Below are 18,650 nucleotides of genomic sequence, written 5' to 3'. Positions count from 1 at the left end.
CTCCCTCCTCAGCCAAGGTCACACACTCTTCCAGCCATGGGCAGTGGGCAGGGGTCCCTCTGGCTGAGGATGTGCCTGTTCTTTCAGAGGGATCCAGGCTTCTGCCCTGGCCCTATGCTACAGTCTTTATCTGGACTTCTACTTTTCTGTAGCCAGGAGAATCCTCAGCTCAGATGAGGATGGGGGTCCAGGGGTGAGTGTGAATGCTGGCAAAACTCCCACCTACCCAATCTCACTTGGGCCCCGGCACCTGCAGGGACCACCCCCGGGAGGCCAAGCCCAGCCTCCAGGGGCCTCAAGCACTGCGTAGTCCTGTGGCGGGGGGACCCAGGTAGGACTGGCCCTGACCTGCTCCCTTGTCCCCAGCGCCTGGTTCGCATGAACATGCCCATCTCCAACGAGGACATGACCGTCCACTTCACATCCACACTGATGGCCCTCATCCGGACCGCGCTGGAGATCAAGCTGGCTCCGGGTGAGCAAGGCAGCCTTGGAGGGAGCGCACCAAGCCAGGGCCGTGGGACCGCCCTTGAAAGCCACCCCCAGGCTGGTGTGCAGGGAGGGGGTGAGGGGGCTGTCTGGGGGGACTGAGGACAGCTGCCTGTGGCACTTCTGTTGGGCACTGACTTCATCCCCTGGTAGCCATCCTGCATGTTAGCACTGTAGTGACCCCATTTTCCTATAAGGAAACTGAGGTGCAGTGAAGTTAACTGACTTGTCCAGCTTATCCAGAGCTAGCGAGTGTTGGAGCCAGAACACAGGCCTGGCCCTGCCTCACATGAGTCAGCACCCCTTCTGGGGTGAAGTGTCTGCGTGCCTTCTGCCCCTCCCCATAGCGAGCTGTCAGGCCCTCTCCTGAGCTTCCCACAGGACTGCACAGCCTGTGCCAAGTGCAGAGAGAACGGAGCTCGTTTGTCCTCCCCGCCCTCACTCTCGTGTGATGACTGCTGCCCCTCCACAGAGAAACAGAGTCACCAGAGGGGGCCTGCACGCCCCCCCCATCGCCCTCCTCCCTGCATCTGCACCCTTGAGTGTGGCCATCTCTTGTGTAACAGATGAGTCGAGGCCAGTCCCCACCTTGCATGCTAGGTCCTGATGTCACCATGATCACGTCGTGCCAGGAATTCTGTACCCTGTTTCTTGCTCTGTCCTTTTCTCTCTCTACTGGATTATGTGTATCCCTATATAAACATGCTATTATTTCTTCCATCTTTAAAAAGTTCTTCTCTTCCTCCCGCATCGACTTCCCTATTTTTCTTCTTTCCTTCATAGCAGCCAGCTCCTTGAGAGACTGGTCTGTGTCATCTGATTTCTCTTTCTCAGTCTCTAGCCACTGCAGCGCTCTGCTGGAACTGCTCTTGGTAAGCCTCCAGGGGCCTCCACGTTCGCAGCCCTTGTCTCATGGACCTGTCAGCAGCCTTTTCTCAGTTGCTACTTCCTTCTTTTTGAAACCCGTTTATGTCTCTTTTTCTGGTTTCTCATATCTCCCATCTCTGATTGTCACTGTGTGCCTCAGACTGTTCTATTTGCCATCTCACCAATTCCCATGGCTTTAAATATCGTGAATTCCAATTTTGTATTTTTAGCCCAGGCCTCTATCCCACAAGTTATTCCCCATCTCCACTTGGAGGCCCAATAAACAACCAAAGTTCACTTGCCCAAACTGAGCTCCACATATTCCCATAGTCTTCCCCATCTCTATTCATGGAAACTCTGTTCTTCCAGCTGCTCAAACCAAAACTTTTGGAGTCATTCTTTTCTCTCTTTTTTTTCTTACGTCTTCTGATCCATCTCTAATCTTGTATCATATCTTCTTACTCTACCTTCGAAATACACCCAGAATATGATCACTTCTCTACCCTCTCCCACTGCCACCTCCTGGTCCAAACCATTCTGTCAGCTGCTGGCTGGATTGTCGCAGTAGCCTTCTAACTGGTCTGCTTCTGCCCTGCCCCTTTCAGTCTACCTTCAACACAGCAGCCAGAGTGATCATGTTAAAAATAAAACGAATAAAATTAATAAGCCTCTAGCTAGACTGATCAAGAAAAAAAGAGAGAAAAAAAAAACCAATATAAGGAACTAAAAAGGGAATACCACCACAGATTTTACTGACATTAAATGGATAATAAGGAAATTTTATGAAGTTATGTCAATAACTTCAATAACTTAAGTGAAATGGGAAAATTCCTTGAGACTAACTGTCAAGCTCATTCAAGAAGAGATAATCTGAAAAAAAGAATAGATAACCTGAGTAATACTATATTTATTAAATAAATTAAATTCATAGTTAAAAAATTCCCAACAAAGAAAACTGCAGGCCCAGTTGGCTTCATTGGTGAAGTCTACCAAACATTTTTGGAGGAAATAATGCCAGTTCTATACAAACTCTTCCAGAAAATAGAAAAAGAGAGGATATTTCCAAGCTTATTTTACAAGGCCAGCATTACTCTGATACCAAAACTAGAAAAAGACATTACAAGGAAAGGAAATTACAGACCAACGGCCCTCATGAATAGAGACACAAAAATCTTCAACACAATTTTAGCAAACTAAACATATATATATTAATACATGATGACAAAAGTAGGGTTTATCCCAGGAATGCAAGGTTGGTTCAAGTTTAAAAATCAATCAATATAACTTAATATATCACAGAAGAAAAACTGTATGATCATCTCAATGGATGCAGAAAAAGCATTTGACAAAATTTAACATCCATTCATGATTAAAAAAAATTCTACATAAACTAGTAATTAAAGGAAACTTCTTAAATCTGATCAAGGATATCTATGAAAAACCTACAGCTAACGACATACTTAACAAAGAAAGACTGACTACTTTCCCCTAAGATCAAGGACAAGGCAAGGATGTCTGCTGTCACCATTCTTGTTCAACATTGTACTTGAGGTCCTGGCCATTGTAATAAGTCAAGAAAAAGAAATAAGAGGTGTGCCAATTGAGAGAAAGAAATGAAACTGCCTCTATTCACAACTGATGTCATTATCTATGCAGAAAATCCCAAAGAGTCTAATAAAAAGTTAATAAAACTGAGGCATCTACAAGCCAAGGATTGCCAAGGATTTCTGGGAGCCACCAGAAGCTATGAAGAGGCAAGGAAGTATTCTTCATTAGAGCCTTTGGAGGGAGCATGGCCCTGCTGACACCTTGATTTTGAGCCTCTGGCCTCCAGAACTGAGACAATAAATTTCTGTTGTTTTAAACCGTTTAAAAAAAAGTTACTAAAACTAATACATGAGTATAGCAAGATCACAGGATACGGGTCAATATACAAAAAGTGAATGTATTTCTATATATTAGCAAGTAACAATTCAAATTTTAAAAAGTTCCATTAAAATTGCATCAAACACATGAAATACTTCTGTATTGCTGGGTAACTCTAAAAAATATATGCAAGATTCGTATGCTGCAAATTTTAAACCATTGACCAAAGGAATCAAAGAAGACCTAAATAAATCAAGCACTATGTCATGTTCATGTGTTGGAACACTCAGTATTGTTAAGATTTCAATTCTCCCCATATTGATCCATAGAATCAATGTTATCCCAGTTAAAATCCCAACAGGCTTTTGGGTAGAAATTTACAAAGCAATTCTAAAATATAGGTAGAAAAGCAAAAGAACTTGAGTAACATAAACAATTTTGAAAAAAGAAGAACAAAGGTGAAAAACTCACCCTACCTGAATCAAAGACTTTCTGTAAAGCTACATCCATCAAGTGGTGTTGGTGACAAGATGTAGACAAAAATCAGTGGAACACAATAGAGACTCCATATAGATTCACACTTATACAGTCAATTAATTTTCAATGAAGTTGCAAAGACAATTAAATGGAGAAAAGATAATTTTCAACAAATGGTGCTGGAAAAATTTAGACAACTATATGCCCCTGCACCTCCCCCCCCCCCTGCAAATATCTTGACATTTACTGTCTTAGTCTGCTTGGGCTGCTATAACAAAATAATATAACTGAGTGACTTAAACACAGAAATTTATTTCTCACAGTCTGGAGGCTGGAAGTCTAAGAGATCAAGGTGCCAGGAAGGTAGGTTTCATTCTGGGGCTTCTTTTCCTGGCTTGTAGGCAGCCACCTTCTCACTGTGTGCTCTCACACAGCCTGTCCCCTGAGTACATGCAGAGAGTGAGCCAGCTTTCTGGTGTCTCTTCCTGTTCTTATAAGACACCAGCCCTATTGGATTGAGGCCCACCCTTATGACCTCCTTTCACCTTAATTACCTCCTTCTAGGCCCTATTTCCAAGTATAGTCACATTGTGGGTTAAGGCTTCAACATATGAATGGGGCGGGGCACAATTCAGTCCTTAGCACATATCTTTTACAAAAATTAACTTCAAATGGATCATAGACATAAATGCAAAATGTAAAATTATAAAACCTCTAGAGTAAAACTCAGGAAGAAAATCTTGACAATTTTGAGTGAGGCAAAGATTTTGTAAGACACAAAAAATGTGAATTATAAAAGAAAATATTGATAAATTGAACTTGATCAAAATTAGAAACTCTTGCTCTTCAAAAGACATTTAAGAAACTGAAAAGACAAGTGAGAGACTTGAAGAAAATATTTGTGAAACACTTATCTGATATAAGATTGGTTTCCAGAATATATAAAGATCTCTCACAACTCAGTAATAAGAAAATGAACAACCCAACAAAAATGGGCAAAAGATTTGAACAGACACATCACCAAAGAAGATATATGGAAGGCAAACACATGTGAAGATGCTCTGTATCATTAATCATTGGAGAAATTCAAAATAAAGCTACAACAAGGTAACATTACATGCCTATTATAATGGCTAAAATTCTTTTTTCAACGATGATATTAAGCGCTGGTGAGAATGCAGAAAACTGGACTTCTTCAGTGTCCTGGTGTGAATACAAGCTGGTGCAGCCACTTTGGAAAACAGTTTGGCAGTTCCTTATTGTATGGCCCAGCCACGTCTAAGTGGGATGAAATGAAAATATATGTCCACACAAAAACCTATACGCAAATGTTTACGGTTTTATTCATAATCACCCAAAACTAAAAACGACTCGAATGTCTGTCAGCTGGTGAGCGGATGAGCAAACTTGTCTGTCCATACAGTGAGGTTCAGCAACATGGAGGACCCAGATGCGACACGCTGAATTTAGAGACGTCAGGTTCGAAAGCCAGTGCCTGGTGTGGTGCCATCATGTGACGTTCTGGAGAAGGCAGAACACTGGAGACGGAAGATGCCTCAATGCTCACCAGGGGCCAGAGGAGGTCCACTGCCGAGGCCCCAAGGGGCTTGGCACTGGTGGTGGATACACGACTGTATGCACCAAAATTCATAGCATGGGGTAACTAAAAAGGGTGACTTTTACTGTTTAATAAGATAAATCAGGGTATTTTATCCCTCTGCTCAGAATTCTGCTCTGCCTCCCGTCTCAGCGTCCCTGGCCTGCGTCCCGGCCTTGCCCTCCTGGCTCACTGTGTGACACTCCGAGGCCTTTGCCTTTAGCGGCTTTCACACTTGCCCCTTCTCTGAGACCTTTCCTGACCACGCTGTCCAAAACTGCAGCCCTCCTGCTATTTCTCGTCCCTCCCCACTTGCCTCTTCCTCTGTCCAACGTGCTGGATTTTTTAACTTATTGCTACTTTATTGTAGATTAAAAGTCCTGTAACTCCAGAAGGGCGGTTTCTTCTGTTTTGCTCCGCCCCCTAGAACAGCACGTGACATCTGGTGGGCGCTCAGTAAATAGTATTGAATGGATGGATGAGTGGCTGGAGCACTGCTGTAGCTCCCTGCCCCAGCCCCACGCGCGTGCGCACACCTCCACACCACCTTACTGCTCTGCTCGCGCACCTCTTTCTCTAGGCAGATTCTGGTAGGGAGAGTTCAGACCAGCCTCCAAGGCAGTGGTTCTTCCCCCGCACTTTTCTTCCAGTGCCATCTCTGCCCCGTTTCTCCCTACACCATGTCTCTCTCCGCATGCCCCAGCTCTGCCTCCCTCAAGGGGGCTGCGGGCTGGCTCCTAACATCGCTCTTCCCTTCCCACCCTTGCGCTGCCCCAGCTGGCACGAAGCAGCATCAGTGTGACGCTGAGTTGAGGAAGGAGATTTCCTCTGTGTGGGCCAATCTGCCCCAGAAGACCCTGGATTTGCTGGTGCCACCCCACAAACGTAAGTGAGGGTGAGAGACTCCCTCTGCCTGCCCCCCTTTCGTGGTCCACCCAGAGGCAGAGCAGGGAGACCTGGGCGAGGGCGACTATCAGGTCACCTTGGAGAGGGGCTCACCACCTCCGTAGTCTTGACTCAGTTTCCACCTGCAGGGAAGACTGGTCTTCAAAGTGGGTGCACAGAGCTGTGGAGAAGATGATCTTTGTTCTGTTGAGCAAAGTCATCCACACTCCTGGTGTGGGGAATTTACTTCAAAAAATCCAGAGAAAAGGTAGGGAGACTCCTACAGTTAGATGCCAGAAAGGATGAGGTGCTGGAAGGTTCAACTCCAGCTCCACTTTGTGGGGAGGAGCCTGAGGGCCTGGTGAGGCAGTGGGGCCTCGGCAGAGTCCGTGCAGCTCCAGGTGGGACAAGCTCAGCCTCTGGTGTGGCCGAGCCCTGTGCGCCCGCCTGGGCGTGTCCAGCAGTCCTCGTGGTGGGGGCTGTTTCCTCACCCCGCGTGGTCTGTGGCTTCTCTGTCCCACTTCTCCTCCCAACTCGAGCCTCTCATTCTCTCCCTCGCCTGCTCTTCTTACAGCTGACGAGATGACAGTGGGGAAAGTCTACGCAGCTCTGATGATATTCGACTTCTACAAACAGAACAAAACCACCAGAGACCAGATTCACCAAGCTCCTGGAGGCCTGTCCCAGGTACCAGGCTCCAGGATTTCCAGGAAGTAACTCTGACTCTGGCATCCTTGAGTTGTTGACAGCAGTGGGGACCACACCTTCTTGGAGAAAGTGCAGCGGGAAGAGAAAGATGCGAGGTTCTTGGAGCAGCCTCTCTGGCCCCAGAGTCAGAAGCCCCATACAGCCTCTCTGCTTTCCGTTAGCTGGTTGCCAGGTGGTACTGGGGAGCCCCTGACTTGGAGAGCTAGTGTTGCGGCCGGCGAGAAGGCAGCTGAGAACAGAGGCCCTGGGCAATACCCCTTTTTTAAGTGGTAGAAGAACGGTCACGAAGAGTACTTGAGGAGATGGCTTTGGGAGGAGGAGAATCTGTGCGCCCTGCACCAGGCAGGGACCAAAGAGACCCAGACTGACAGGTCCAGGGTCACGATTTGTCCACTCAGGACTCTGACTGGGGTTTGGGGGCCCATCTTCCTGATGTCATCCTTCAAGATAACAACTTTCCCACACAGCGAACCTTCGCTGGCCGTGTGTAGACTCTGCCTAGAAACTTGCCTGATGCTCAGAGCTTACAGGGACCTTCACCCCTGGGGACGGGAAGTACCTGGTGCCCACACCATTCCCTTGTCTGTGCAGACGCCCCTGCCCTGAAATCTCCTCAGAACTCTGCTCTGCCCGGGGCTCCAGCATCCTCTACCAGTCAGTCCAGTTGAGGCTGAGACGAAATCTTTCTGCCATTTGTAATTGGATCCAGTCCCTGAAGTTTGTAGGTAGGGAAACTGAGGCTCCAAGAAGTGAGATGCCTTTCCTGAAGTTGCCTACAGCCAGGTTGGGAGCAGGCTCCTGCCTGCCTCATACGTAGGGATGGGATGGGGAGCAGGGCAGGCCACCGGCCTCACCCAGAGGAGATGCGAGGAGCCTGTGCTGTGCTGTGGGGTCAGGGCAGGTCGCTGAGGCACCTCCCTGGCCCTCAGAGCTCCTTGTCCTCCCCACATCCCTTCTGCAGATGGGCCCCGTGTCCCTGTTCCACCCTCTGAAGGCCACGCTGGAGCAGACACAGCCAGCTGTGCTCCGAGGAGCCCGAGGTTTCCTTCGGCAGAAGAGCTCGGCCTCCCTCAGCAACGGTGGGGCCGTGTGAGTACCCCGTGCAGGACGGGTGGTGCCTGGAGAAAGCAGGACTCCCAGTGTCCCCACCTCCCCACTCTCACTCCTGCTGGACACCTGAAGGGCTCCCCGTGGGCAGCGCTCCAAGACCGGCAGCCCTCAGGTCCCATCTCTGCTCTTGGGGATTGGCTCCGCCGTCCACCCCACACCCACGTCCACTCAGATGTTGTTGTGGGTGCCACCCAAAAGCTGGTCCACATCTGCTGTGAGCGGTCTCTGTGGTGAACTCTAAAATTATTCCCTTAGTGTTAGACAGGTGCCTCTGACAGTGCTGAGGTCAACTGCCTTAGACAGTTCAGGTCTCAGCTGTCACTTGCACTTGCGTGCCCATTTCTCCTCTGCCTCCTCACTGGCCTTCCGTGCCTGCAGATCTTCCATCTCAGATCCTTACCCTGTTCTGTTAACGGCCTGTTTGTGTTCCATTCTTGCTAACTCCTTTGAAACATTTTTCCTCTCAGATTTCCATTTTGGTATTGATTTCTGAATCAGTTTTCTTTTGTAGACAAATTGGTAAGGTCCGCGTATGTCATGTAACTCTTGCTGCAGTCATTCTTGGTAATGACCACCCAAACCACGTGATGAAAAATAACAATCACTTTTTTTGCACTGTGGGTCTCTGAGAGGTTGCTGGGCTACACTGGAGGGCAGGGTCCTCTCAGTGCCCTCCGGACCGGCAGGGTTCCATGTCTGCTAACATCCCACTGCCAAAGCGAGTCGTTGGCTGAGCCCCGAGCAGGGCCTTGTGCGGTGCCTCACCCCGCAAGGGCTGAGGGTGGGGCCTGACCCGACCTGCTGCCTGGAGGGAGACTAACAGGGGCCAGGCCCCTGTTCTTCCTCTCCTGCACCCGTTTTGAAGGTTCCTTTTTGAAGCCTGATTTTGGGTCATGGACTGTTAATCAGGCAGCTTTTCTTGAGGAACAGACTGCCGTCACTGAGTGGTGTGTTACTTCTCACGTTTAGGGGCCAGCCTGGCAGTTCTTTGGGCCTGGGCCTAGGCCAGCTCCTCTGGACTGGTGGGCCCAGGATGGCTCAGTCTCCCATCCAGTGTCTGGACTGCCCCACAAGGTGAGGGTGCGAGAAGCATCCAGGGTGCAGGTGTTCAGGCCTCTCTTCATGCCCCACCTGCCAGAGCAAGTCGTGGCCAGGCCCGAGCTGATGGGGTGGGGCGACCCTGCAGGGGCACATGTCCAGAGATGAGACCTTCCAGAACACCGAGAGAACCTGACCCAAACTATGCATGTTCCCGTATGAAGACTGTGCTCCCAAGAAGTACATACAGACCCTGGGGACTGGCCTCCCAGAGCCCCTGGAAGCCCCCTTGTTCTTGTACTCTCTTTTCTCCATGGTGGTTAAGATTCCGTTTTTGCATTTAAAGTTAAACAGTTGATCTGAGTGTGTGTGGGCACACGCGCATGTATGCACATGTGTGCTGGAGGGCATGGGGTGGTGAGGTGTCTTTTTGGATTGATCTGAGCCAGGCTTTCAGTTTAGGAAAATGAACATCACTTATTTCGCTGATTATAATTTCTACACAAATCAGTTACCACTCCTGGGCCAGGCAGTGGGGGCCTTGACTGAGCCATCTAATGGACGGTGTAGGTGCACGCCTGGCTTCAGTATGGTGTGACCTCACGGGTGACGAGGCCTTGGGAGCCAGCTTCCATCCTCCTGGCTGTGCCTCCTCTCAGGCTCAGCCTTTCCCGAGGCTGCCGCAGCTCTACACAGCACACTGCTGGGAGATGCTTGCAGCTCTGGGGAGAGGAAGGATGTTCTCAGAAATCCCAGCCACGATCGGTCTGGTCATTAGTGTGGCCGGCTGAGGCCATCTGCTGGCTCCACCTCTGAGCTCAGCCCGGTGACTGAGAGTGTGTGTGATGCTCCGTTGAACCTGAGAAGGAGCAGTAATCCAGGCTAATGCTGGGCAGTTTCAATGCCACTTGGGAGACATGATGAAAGAGACAGACACCAACAGTGAAAGGCAGGCGGGTGCGGTGCATGTGCCCAGGGAAGGGCTCCCCCAGAAGGTGACACTGGAGCCTAGATCAGAAGGGCAGAACAGCCCCCGTGGCTGGGGGTCAGGGGCTTGGGGAGGAGCCAGTGAATTTGGAGGTGAGGAAGAGGAGGACCCCTCAGGCGGGGCCATGGGCTCAGGGCTCGCTGTGTGCCAGTGTCAGCAGGATATCCTCACGCTGTACACTATGTACGCTGTACACACATGGCCTCGTCCTTGCCATGAATGATTCCTGCCCCCACTGCACTCACGAGCCTCTATCTAGGGCTGAGGAGCTTGCTGTATGTCCCTAGACCAGGAAGCCATGGGCCCAGGCTTCCCTCAGATGGGTGGCCAGGGTCCCCTCTCTGCCCATCCACTGAGCTCCAGCATTGGGTCCATGTCGCTTGCTGTGCCTCCACTTGGGAGTGCCTGCATTCGAGGGGCCTCCCCCGTCTGAGGTCCCTCTAGCCCAGAACAGGCACCAGTAGGGGTTCCTGGCAGGTTGGAGCCAGGTCCTAGGTGGGCATTCTGGGGGCCATGGAGCTCCGAGTCAACAGGACAACCCTCTCTTCTCCACAGACAAACCCAAGAGAGTGGCATCAAGGAGTCCGTTTCCTGGGGCACTCAGAGGACCCAAGAGGGGCCCTACGAGGCGAGGACACCCCTGGAGCACGGCCACTCAACAGAGATCCCAGTGGTGCAGCCAGGAAAACCAGTGAGGGTGCCCAGGGCTGGGGGACTGTACTGGGGGCGTGAGACAGGGATGGGGGTGAAACAGGGATGAGGGTGAAACAGGGATGGGGTGAGACAGGGATGAGGGAGAAGGTGAGAGTGAGCTGGGGTCCAAGTGTGACTGGGGGGCTGCTGTACCCCCAGGCTGTGGATGTCCAGATGCAGAGCATGGCCCTGAGAGGCCCTGATGGAGAGCCTCAACCTGGGCTGGAGAGCCAGGGCCGAGCAGCCTCCATGCCCCGCCTGGCGGCAGAGACTCAGGTGGGTGATCTGGGAGGGTCAGGGAGTGGGGCTGAGGAGAGCTGGTATGGAGAGGGCTTTGCTGGGGTGGAACCTCCCCATTGTACTGCAGCCTGGACACAGCCCCGTTGGGCAGCCCCAGAGCACGATGCTGGTCAAGAGGTGTGGCAGGCTAACAGAGAGTCCCCATGGCCCACCTGTGCTCAGCCTCCTGTGGGGGCATGTGGTCCTCTGTCCCCTAGCCCCGTGTCTCTGACCCAGCCTGCCCCTCTCTCTGGGACACGCCTCTCCCACCCCAGCTCCACCCGCTCCCGCAGCTTGATCCACCCTTTTCACCTTCATGGAGGCTCTGGGGAGGACCCGCTGGTTCTATCTCTGGAAACTGGAGGCAGTGGCCCCTCCCAGCCCCTGCTCCTCTGGGATGGGTCTGGAGACTGAGCAGGAAGCCTTGGGAAGGGGGCTGAGCCCCTTTGATAAGGACATGGACAGGCTGTTTCAGGGACTCTGCTAACTTGCCAGCAGATGAGGGACTGGAGGGGGCTGCCTGAGACCTTCAGGGCTTCCTGGGCTGTGTGCCAGCTCCCCTTGGCCTAGAGTGGCCCGAGCCCTCCATGTGTGTCTCCTCCAGCTCTGTGGCTGCCTCCTCTCTGTGGTTTCTGCTGCTGTGCATTTAATTTGGACTTTATTCTCGTGACTTGTCACACTCACTCTTGTTGGCGGTGGCTTCTGTCCTCTTTCCTTCTTTGCTTTCACCACAATGCGCATTCCTCCCTTCCTCCTTCCTCACTTTCTCCCTTCCTCCTTCTTCACTTCCTCCTTCCTCCCTTCCTCCTTCCTCACTTCTTCACTTGCTCCTTCGTTACTTTTTCCTTCCTCACTTCCTCCTTCTTCCTTCCTCCCTTCCTCCTTCTTCCTTCCTCCCTTCCTCCTTTCTCACTGCTTCACTTCTTTCTTTCTCCCTCCCTTCCTCCTTCCTCCCTTCCTCCTTCTTCCCTTCCTCCTTCCTCACTTCTTCACTTCTTTCTTCCTCCCTTCCTCCTTTCTCCCTTCCTCCTTCCTCACTTCTTCACTTCTTTCTTCCTCCCTTCCTCCTTTCTCATTTCTTCCTTCTTCACTTCCTCCTTCTTTCCTCATTTCTTCCTTCCTCACTTCCTCCTTCATGGCTTCCTCCTTCCTGCTCTGTCCTCACTTCCTACTTGATCTGTCTCTGCCCACCACCCTATGATGGCCGCCTCCCTGCAGTGAGTGCACAGCCCGTGTTGGTGCCTCTTCTCCCTTCTGGGCTCTTGACGCCGAGTGGTGGCTGTGGGAGGAGCAATGTCTCTAGGTCCTGATTTCAGTTTTGGGGGAGCAGCTTCATGGTCCTGGATGGACAGAGAGCCAGCAGAGTGATCACACTGTAGCCGCTGAGGCACCTCTGGGCCCCCCACTTGGGATTCGTCTGGCCAGGCCAACAGCCTCCCTCTCCCTGGCATCCTTCCTGTCCTTTAGGGACGCTGAGGCTGACCGGCTGCCCAGGCCTCGCTTGGCCTGGAGGGGAAGACACCCCATAAACGGCACCTTGTGCAAAGAGCACTCTTGAGGGTGTCTCGAGTGGGAAGAGCTCTCCAGGGAGAGAGAAGGGCCTAGTGGTCACCAAGCCCCGGCCCCTCAGTGCGGCCTTCCAGGGGACCCTGCCGAACCCGTGTCCCTTTAGGAGCTCAGCCAGCGTGTCTGGGGAGACGCCCCAGCTGTGGGGCCTGAATCCCAGGCCAGTTCCTCCCGACGGGACTTGTCCTGCTGTACCTGAACCCCAGCCCGTGTCAGGGCTGTTTCCCGCTGCCCCAACCTCCCAGGGGCCCCACTCTCAGGCTGCGCTGCCCCGTGTCCCTGCAGCCAGCCGCGGATGCCAGCCCCATGAAGCGCTCCATCTCCACGCTGGCGCCACAGCGCCCCCACGTGGCCCATCTCTGCACCGCCGCGCTGGACCGTGCACCGGCCAGCCAGGCCCCTCATCACCACCACCGCTGCCACCGCCGCAGGGACCGGAAGCAGAAGTCCCTGGAAAAGGGACCCAGCCTGTCCGCAGACACGGATGGCGGTGTGTGCCGGGGCCCTTGAGTGGCTGTGGGCCCAAGCAGGGGGTTTGAGAGCCCGTGGGGGACCCTCTTCCTTTCTATACCTGACGATCCCACCACCGGCCCTGGAAAGGGAACCAGGCAGGACCACCGCACCCTCAGCTCCTCCCCGGGAACTCTTGCAGGCGGTGTAGACCGGGTCTGGGTGGGGGTCCGTCCCTCGCCAGCTCCCTGTGCTGACCTCTCCTCTTCCGACCAGCTCCCAGCAGCACCGCGGGTCCTGGGCCGCCCTCGGGAGAGGGGCCCGCAGGCTGCCGGAGAGAGCGCAGACAGGAGCGTGGCCGGTCCCAGGAGCGGAGGCAGCCCTCCTCCTCCTCCTCTGAGAAGCAGCGTTTCTACTCCTGCGACCGCTTTGGGGGCCGTGAGCCCCCCCAGCCCAAGCCCGCCCTGGGCAGCCACCCCACATCGCCAACGGCTGGGCAGGAGCCAGGACCCCCAAGACAGGTAAGCCAGGCAGGCAGGCTGCTCCTCTGCACACGCCCCTGCCCTGCCATCCCCCTCGTGTCCTGTTTGTGTCTGCACTCCTGCCGTCCCTGCCCTAGTGCACCTCGTCTTCTCTAGGCGCTTCTTTACTTCCCCTCCTGCCGACTGGGGTGGGCTGGCCTCTGGTCTCCTCTCCTCTGGGCCCCGGGCCTTCGCTTCGCATCACCTGCCATCCTGGCCTACACACCATGGCCTTCCTACCCTGCACCCCTGCCCCGCCTTCTGGGCCGCCCTGGGTCCGGCCCACCTGCCTGGCTCTGTGCCCCTCACCCCTTCTCCTGGCTCTCACCTGGTTCTAGCCCACCTGTCTGGCTCTGTGCCCCTCACCCCTTCTCCTGGCTCTCACCTGGTTCCAGCGCACCTGTCTGGCTCTGTGCCCCTCACCCCTTCTCCTGGCTCTCACCTGGTTACTTGCCTGGCTCTGTGCCCCTCATGCTGCTTGCTACCTGGGGCCAGCCCACCTGCCTGGCTCTGTGCCCCTCATCCTGTCTCCTGGCTCCCACCTGGGTCCAGCGCACCTGCCTGACTCTGTGCCCCTCGTGCTGCCTCCTGGCTCTCACTTGCACCTGCTCTGTCGTGTGGTCCTGTCCTCAGAGTTGATTTGCTCCATTCCGTTTCCTCATAGGGTAGTGGCTCGGTTAATGGGAGCCCCTTGCTGTCAACATCTGGTGCTAGCACCCCTGGCCGCGGGGGCCGGAGGCAGCTCCCCCAGACCCCCCTGACCCCCCGTCCCAGCATCACCTACAAGACCGCCAACTCCTCGCCCGTCCACTTTGCTGGGGCTCAAACTAGCCTCCCTGCCTTCTCTCCCGGCCGACTCAGCCGTGGCCTTTCCGAACACAATACCCTGCTCCAGAGAGACCCGCTCAGCCAGCCCCTGGCCCCCGGTTCTCGGATCGGCTCTGACCCTTACCTGGGGCAGCGTCTGGACAGTGAGGCCACTGCCCGCACCCAGCCTGAGGACACGCTCACCTTTGAGGAAGCTGTGGCAACCAACTCGGGCCGTTCCTCCCGGACTTCCTACGTGTCCTCCCTGACCTCCCAGTCCCACCCCCTCCGCCGCGTGCCCAACGGCTACCACTGCACTCTGGGACTCAGCTCGGGCGGCCGGGCGCGGCACAGCTACCACCACCCTGACCAAGACCACTGGTGCTAGCTGTACGCCACTGCCGCCACGCACCGCTCAGCGGGTGCGTTCCAGTCGATGAGTTTTATCATCCACGCTGGGCTCCCGGGGACACTCGGGGCACTCAGACGTGCCTCCTGGGCCAGCTGCGTGGAGGCCCCACTGCTCATCTCTCACACTGGATGGATGACTGAAGCCCTTTTGTAGAGGGACGTGGCTCTCTCCATCCCCTCGTATGCTGCCTTCCTGGGTCTCATCCCACAGACCCTACACAGGAAGCAGCCATGTGTGCTGAGTGGGGTCCGGCATTCTGAATCCTGTGTGATGGACCCCAGCATCCGGGGTGCGTGCTTGGAACCTTTTTTAGGAGGTCAGAATCTTGTGCGGCGCATCCTTTATGCAAACATGTGCTACAGTGGAGCAGGACATGTCTAACGCACGGCGAGACTGCAGGATGGGGTCGGTGGTAAACAGAGGTGCAGCCCTGGCAGCCCGGCTGCAGCTCCATACGGGTCTCGTCAGCATCCACACATGTCCAGTGTCGCTCTTCGTACCTTAAGCGGCAAATGGATGCTAGAAATACACTCAAGATGGTCTTGGTCCTCTCCCAGACACCGTCAACCCCGACAGGGACCACATCTGGAAAATGTTCCTGCCGTTGATTTTGGTTTTTAATCGGAACACCCTTCGCGCGCTTGTTAATTCTATATATTTGATCTAGAAATAATAGAAAACCAGAAAAATGGGGAAGGAAATGTTAACATAACTTAAAAAAAATCAAACCTGTAGGAAGATCTCAATTTTTCTTGCTGCGTGTTTGTGACTTTTACGAGGAAATGCTCTTGTGTCCAGTCCAGGGGGTCCCCAGATGACCCCTGGCTCCCGCTGCTCTCGACCAAGTGCCTGACCTCGAGCCCTCTCGCGCCAGGCTCCTGGGGGTGGTGACATGAGACCTGTGTGAACTGTGGGTGCGTTTTGTGGAAACTTCCAAACAGCAACCAAGTAGAGAGCTGGTGTCAACGGAGGACACTCAGACAACATCCCCTAGGATGGTTGTAGTTGGAAATGAGGTGACCGTTTCCCTGTGTTCCTCCCATGCGTGGAAGCCACAGCGCGGGGTAGAGTGTGTGCTCGTGTGGGGCGTTTTCAATCTGTTCTACATCTGATTCTCAGGGATGGGATGGTGCCAAGCAGGGCATAATCTCTTGTGAAAGTTTCTTTTCACGTGAGGCCAAGAGAGGGAGAGACTAGTGGGGTGAGGAGGGTTGGATATGGGCTGTCGGGCAGGAGGGGGTCCCATGACTGAGCAGATGTGACGCCCCAACTGAAATGAGACTGCAACTCGGAGCAAGCAATTGATGAAGGAGAAACTCGGCGACTGCGGCTGAGGTGGTAGCGTCTGAAGCCCAGCACTGTTTATGGAAAAGCAGGCAGCAAAAGTGCAGTCCAGCCTCGTGGCCCCTCTCAAAAGGGAGAAACTGTGGTTGGGATGTTGTGCGTAACACTGGGAGACCCTCTGTTTGGTGAAGCAGAGGAGCGTTTGGACGAGTCAATTCTGGTGTGTCCTCCGTGTTCTGACATGTCAGATGACCTCTCTGCTGGATCATTTGAGTGTTCCCTTGGCTTTTACCCCAGGATTCTCCTTCAAGAAACGTGTGTGTGCGTGTGCGTGTCCGTGTGTGGAGGTATGTCCCAGTGAGCGGATGCCGTTAACCCATAGGGCTATGCAACAAGACACACATTTAATAGGAAGAAAACACACAAGACCGCCCCCTGTTGTGGGGTTTCAGCATGATCGTGACCATACCATTTTATAGAATTTCCTCACTCGAAGGCACAACCCTCTGAAACTTGAAGATAACAGAGTATTTTACTCCAGTAGGGTACGACTGAACTGGGATCTCGGCCTGTGCTTGTGGATGCTGTGCTCCTGTTGCAAAGCAGAAGAATGTGTATTTCGATGCTGATGTTCCCTCTCTGCTCACCCAGCCCATGTTAATTTGAATGTATCCATTCTGTGCAGAACCACAGCTGACTCCCCAGGCCATGTGGGGTGGAGAATCTGCTTTTCTAGATCCAAGCAGCCTTGCTGGCTTGTCTGGGTTCTTCTAGACACGGGAATTGGTGAAAATTACAGGGAGTGGGGCAGGAGATACTGTGTCTTTTTGCCTGTTGTTGGGTTTTGTTCCTGTACTGTCTCTTCTCAGCTATTGTATGTTTCCCCTGAAATTTCGTAGTGAGTTGCCAAATTTGCAATGCATCAACCAGTTGTCTGCATCTGGACCCAGTCAAGCAGTGGCTGTACTTTGAACAAGTTATGTGTGCATGTAAAATATATACATATATACATATATACAAGTATGTGCATGAAAATGTATATCTTCGTACTTTTTGATACAATGTATTCATTTGTTAATTTTTAATTATATTTGATATAAATCAAAAGTTTGTTGCAAAACTTTATATTTAAGAACAGTGTTAAAAAAACAAAAACAAAAAGAGAAGTCCCTATCATGCAACACAGCTGGGACTCACTTTAAAAAAAAATCTGTGATTGACTAGTTTGCTGCCTGAGTAATATTTATCAGCCAAACTTTGGATTCTGCTATTGTTTCTACAATGACATTTTGTATGAAGCAAAGTCCTTGGATTAAAATAAAACTTAGCAAAAAATCAAAAACAAACCCCACGATGCTGCTGAGTGATGTATGCGAGGGTGTGGGAGTCAGAGGCAGGCGAGCACTCAGAGGACGAGCCGAATCCATGGGCATGTGGGCAGGAGCGCACAGTGAGGAGGGCTCAGAAGAAAATGAGAACTTCTATAGCATGTTTCGGCCTGTTTAGGATGCGAGTGTAGATCAGGCTGAGAATTGGGGTGGAGATCAGAGCAGAACTGCTGCAGGAGGAACCAGGATGAGGCCTCACCGGAGATGTGGTTGTACTTGGGTTAGGAGTACAGTGGTGGGTGGGTTAAGGCTTGGAAGTGAGTGGACGTAGGCTGGGGTTTGGGATGCCTTGTAAGGGCACGGAGGGGTTAGCGTTTAGATGTAAGCAAAGAGTGACAGGGCTGGGTCAGAATTAGGTTTGGGGTGGAGATTGGGGTGTAAGTTAGGTTTGGGTTAGTGTGAGGAGGGGTAGGGGAGGGAGGGATAGGCATGAGGGATAGGGTGAGGGTTAGGAATAGGGTTTAGCGTTAGGGTTTAGTGTTTGGGAGTTCTGAGTTAGGGTTAGAGATAGGGGTTAGAACAGGGTTAGGGTCACGTCAGGAGAAGGGGTAGGGTTGGGGTTGGGGTTGAGGTCAGGGTAAGTTAGGTTGGCATCTGGGTGAGGGGAAGGAGACGGTGAGAGAATGTTCAGGTTAGTGTAGGGGTTAGGGTTCGAGTTTGGGTAGGGGTTAGGTTCGGGTTAGGGTTCGTGGTTCGTGTTGGGGTTAGGTTTAGAGTTCGGGTTCGGTTAGGTTGGGGCTGGGGTTAAGGTTCTGGTTTAGGTGAGGGTCGGGGTTCAGGTTAGGGTTTGGGTTAGGGATTAGGGTTCATGTTCGGGTTCTCATTCAGGTTTGGGTTCCGGTTCGGGTTTGGGATTTGTGTTCATGTTCGGGTTCCTGTTCAGGTTCGGGGTTCGCGTTAGGGTCCGGAGTTAAGGTTAGGGTTAGGGTTCGCGTTGGGGTTCTGGTTCGGGTTTCGGTTTAAGGTTCCAGTTCTGGTTCTGGTTCGGGTTCTAGTTCAGTTTCTGGTTCGGGTGAGGGTTGGGGTTAGGGTGAAGGTTTGGATTCATGTTTGGGTTTAGGTTTAGGCTTCCGATTCAGGTCGGGTTTGGGTTCAGGTTAGGCTTCAGGTTAGGGTTAGCATTAGGGTTTGGGTGAGGGTTTGGGTTCGAGTTCTGGTTAGGGGTTTGGGTGAGGGTTCAGGTTTGGGGTCGGGGTCAGGGTTGGGTTCAGGTTTGGGTTCCGGG

The 18,650-nt window shown here is 52.7% G+C and overlaps 1 protein-coding gene across 2 annotated transcripts in view; it reads left to right on the top strand.

The window, feature by feature from the left end:
* The window catches only part of CACNA1B (calcium voltage-gated channel subunit alpha1 B), a 213,671-nt gene extending 196,304 nt beyond the window's left edge, over positions 1 to 17,367 (top strand). For both annotated transcript variants that reach the window (XM_087418671.1, XM_087418670.1), the window contains exons 38-46: positions 367 to 475; positions 6,074 to 6,181; positions 6,756 to 6,868; positions 7,851 to 7,978; positions 10,581 to 10,716; positions 10,878 to 10,994; positions 12,849 to 13,053; positions 13,290 to 13,534; positions 14,199 to 17,367. In XM_087418671.1, the coding sequence (XP_087274797.1) occupies positions 367 to 475; positions 6,074 to 6,181; positions 6,756 to 6,868; positions 7,851 to 7,978; positions 10,581 to 10,716; positions 10,878 to 10,994; positions 12,849 to 13,053; positions 13,290 to 13,534; positions 14,199 to 14,729 (1,692 nt within the window). In that variant the 3' untranslated portion in view covers positions 14,730 to 17,367. The remainder of the gene's footprint in view (positions 1 to 366; positions 476 to 6,073; positions 6,182 to 6,755; positions 6,869 to 7,850; positions 7,979 to 10,580; positions 10,717 to 10,877; positions 10,995 to 12,848; positions 13,054 to 13,289; positions 13,535 to 14,198) is intronic.
* The last annotated feature ends 1,283 nt before the right edge of the window (positions 17,368 to 18,650 follow it).

This window comes from Ceratotherium simum, chromosome 29 (genome assembly GCF_057802395.1).
Source record: "Ceratotherium simum simum isolate JZ-2026a chromosome 29, ASM5780239v1, whole genome shotgun sequence".
In the NCBI taxonomy this organism is placed as follows: Eukaryota; Metazoa; Chordata; class Mammalia; order Perissodactyla; family Rhinocerotidae; genus Ceratotherium; species Ceratotherium simum.
This window is presented reverse-complemented; position numbering and strand designations above follow the sequence as displayed.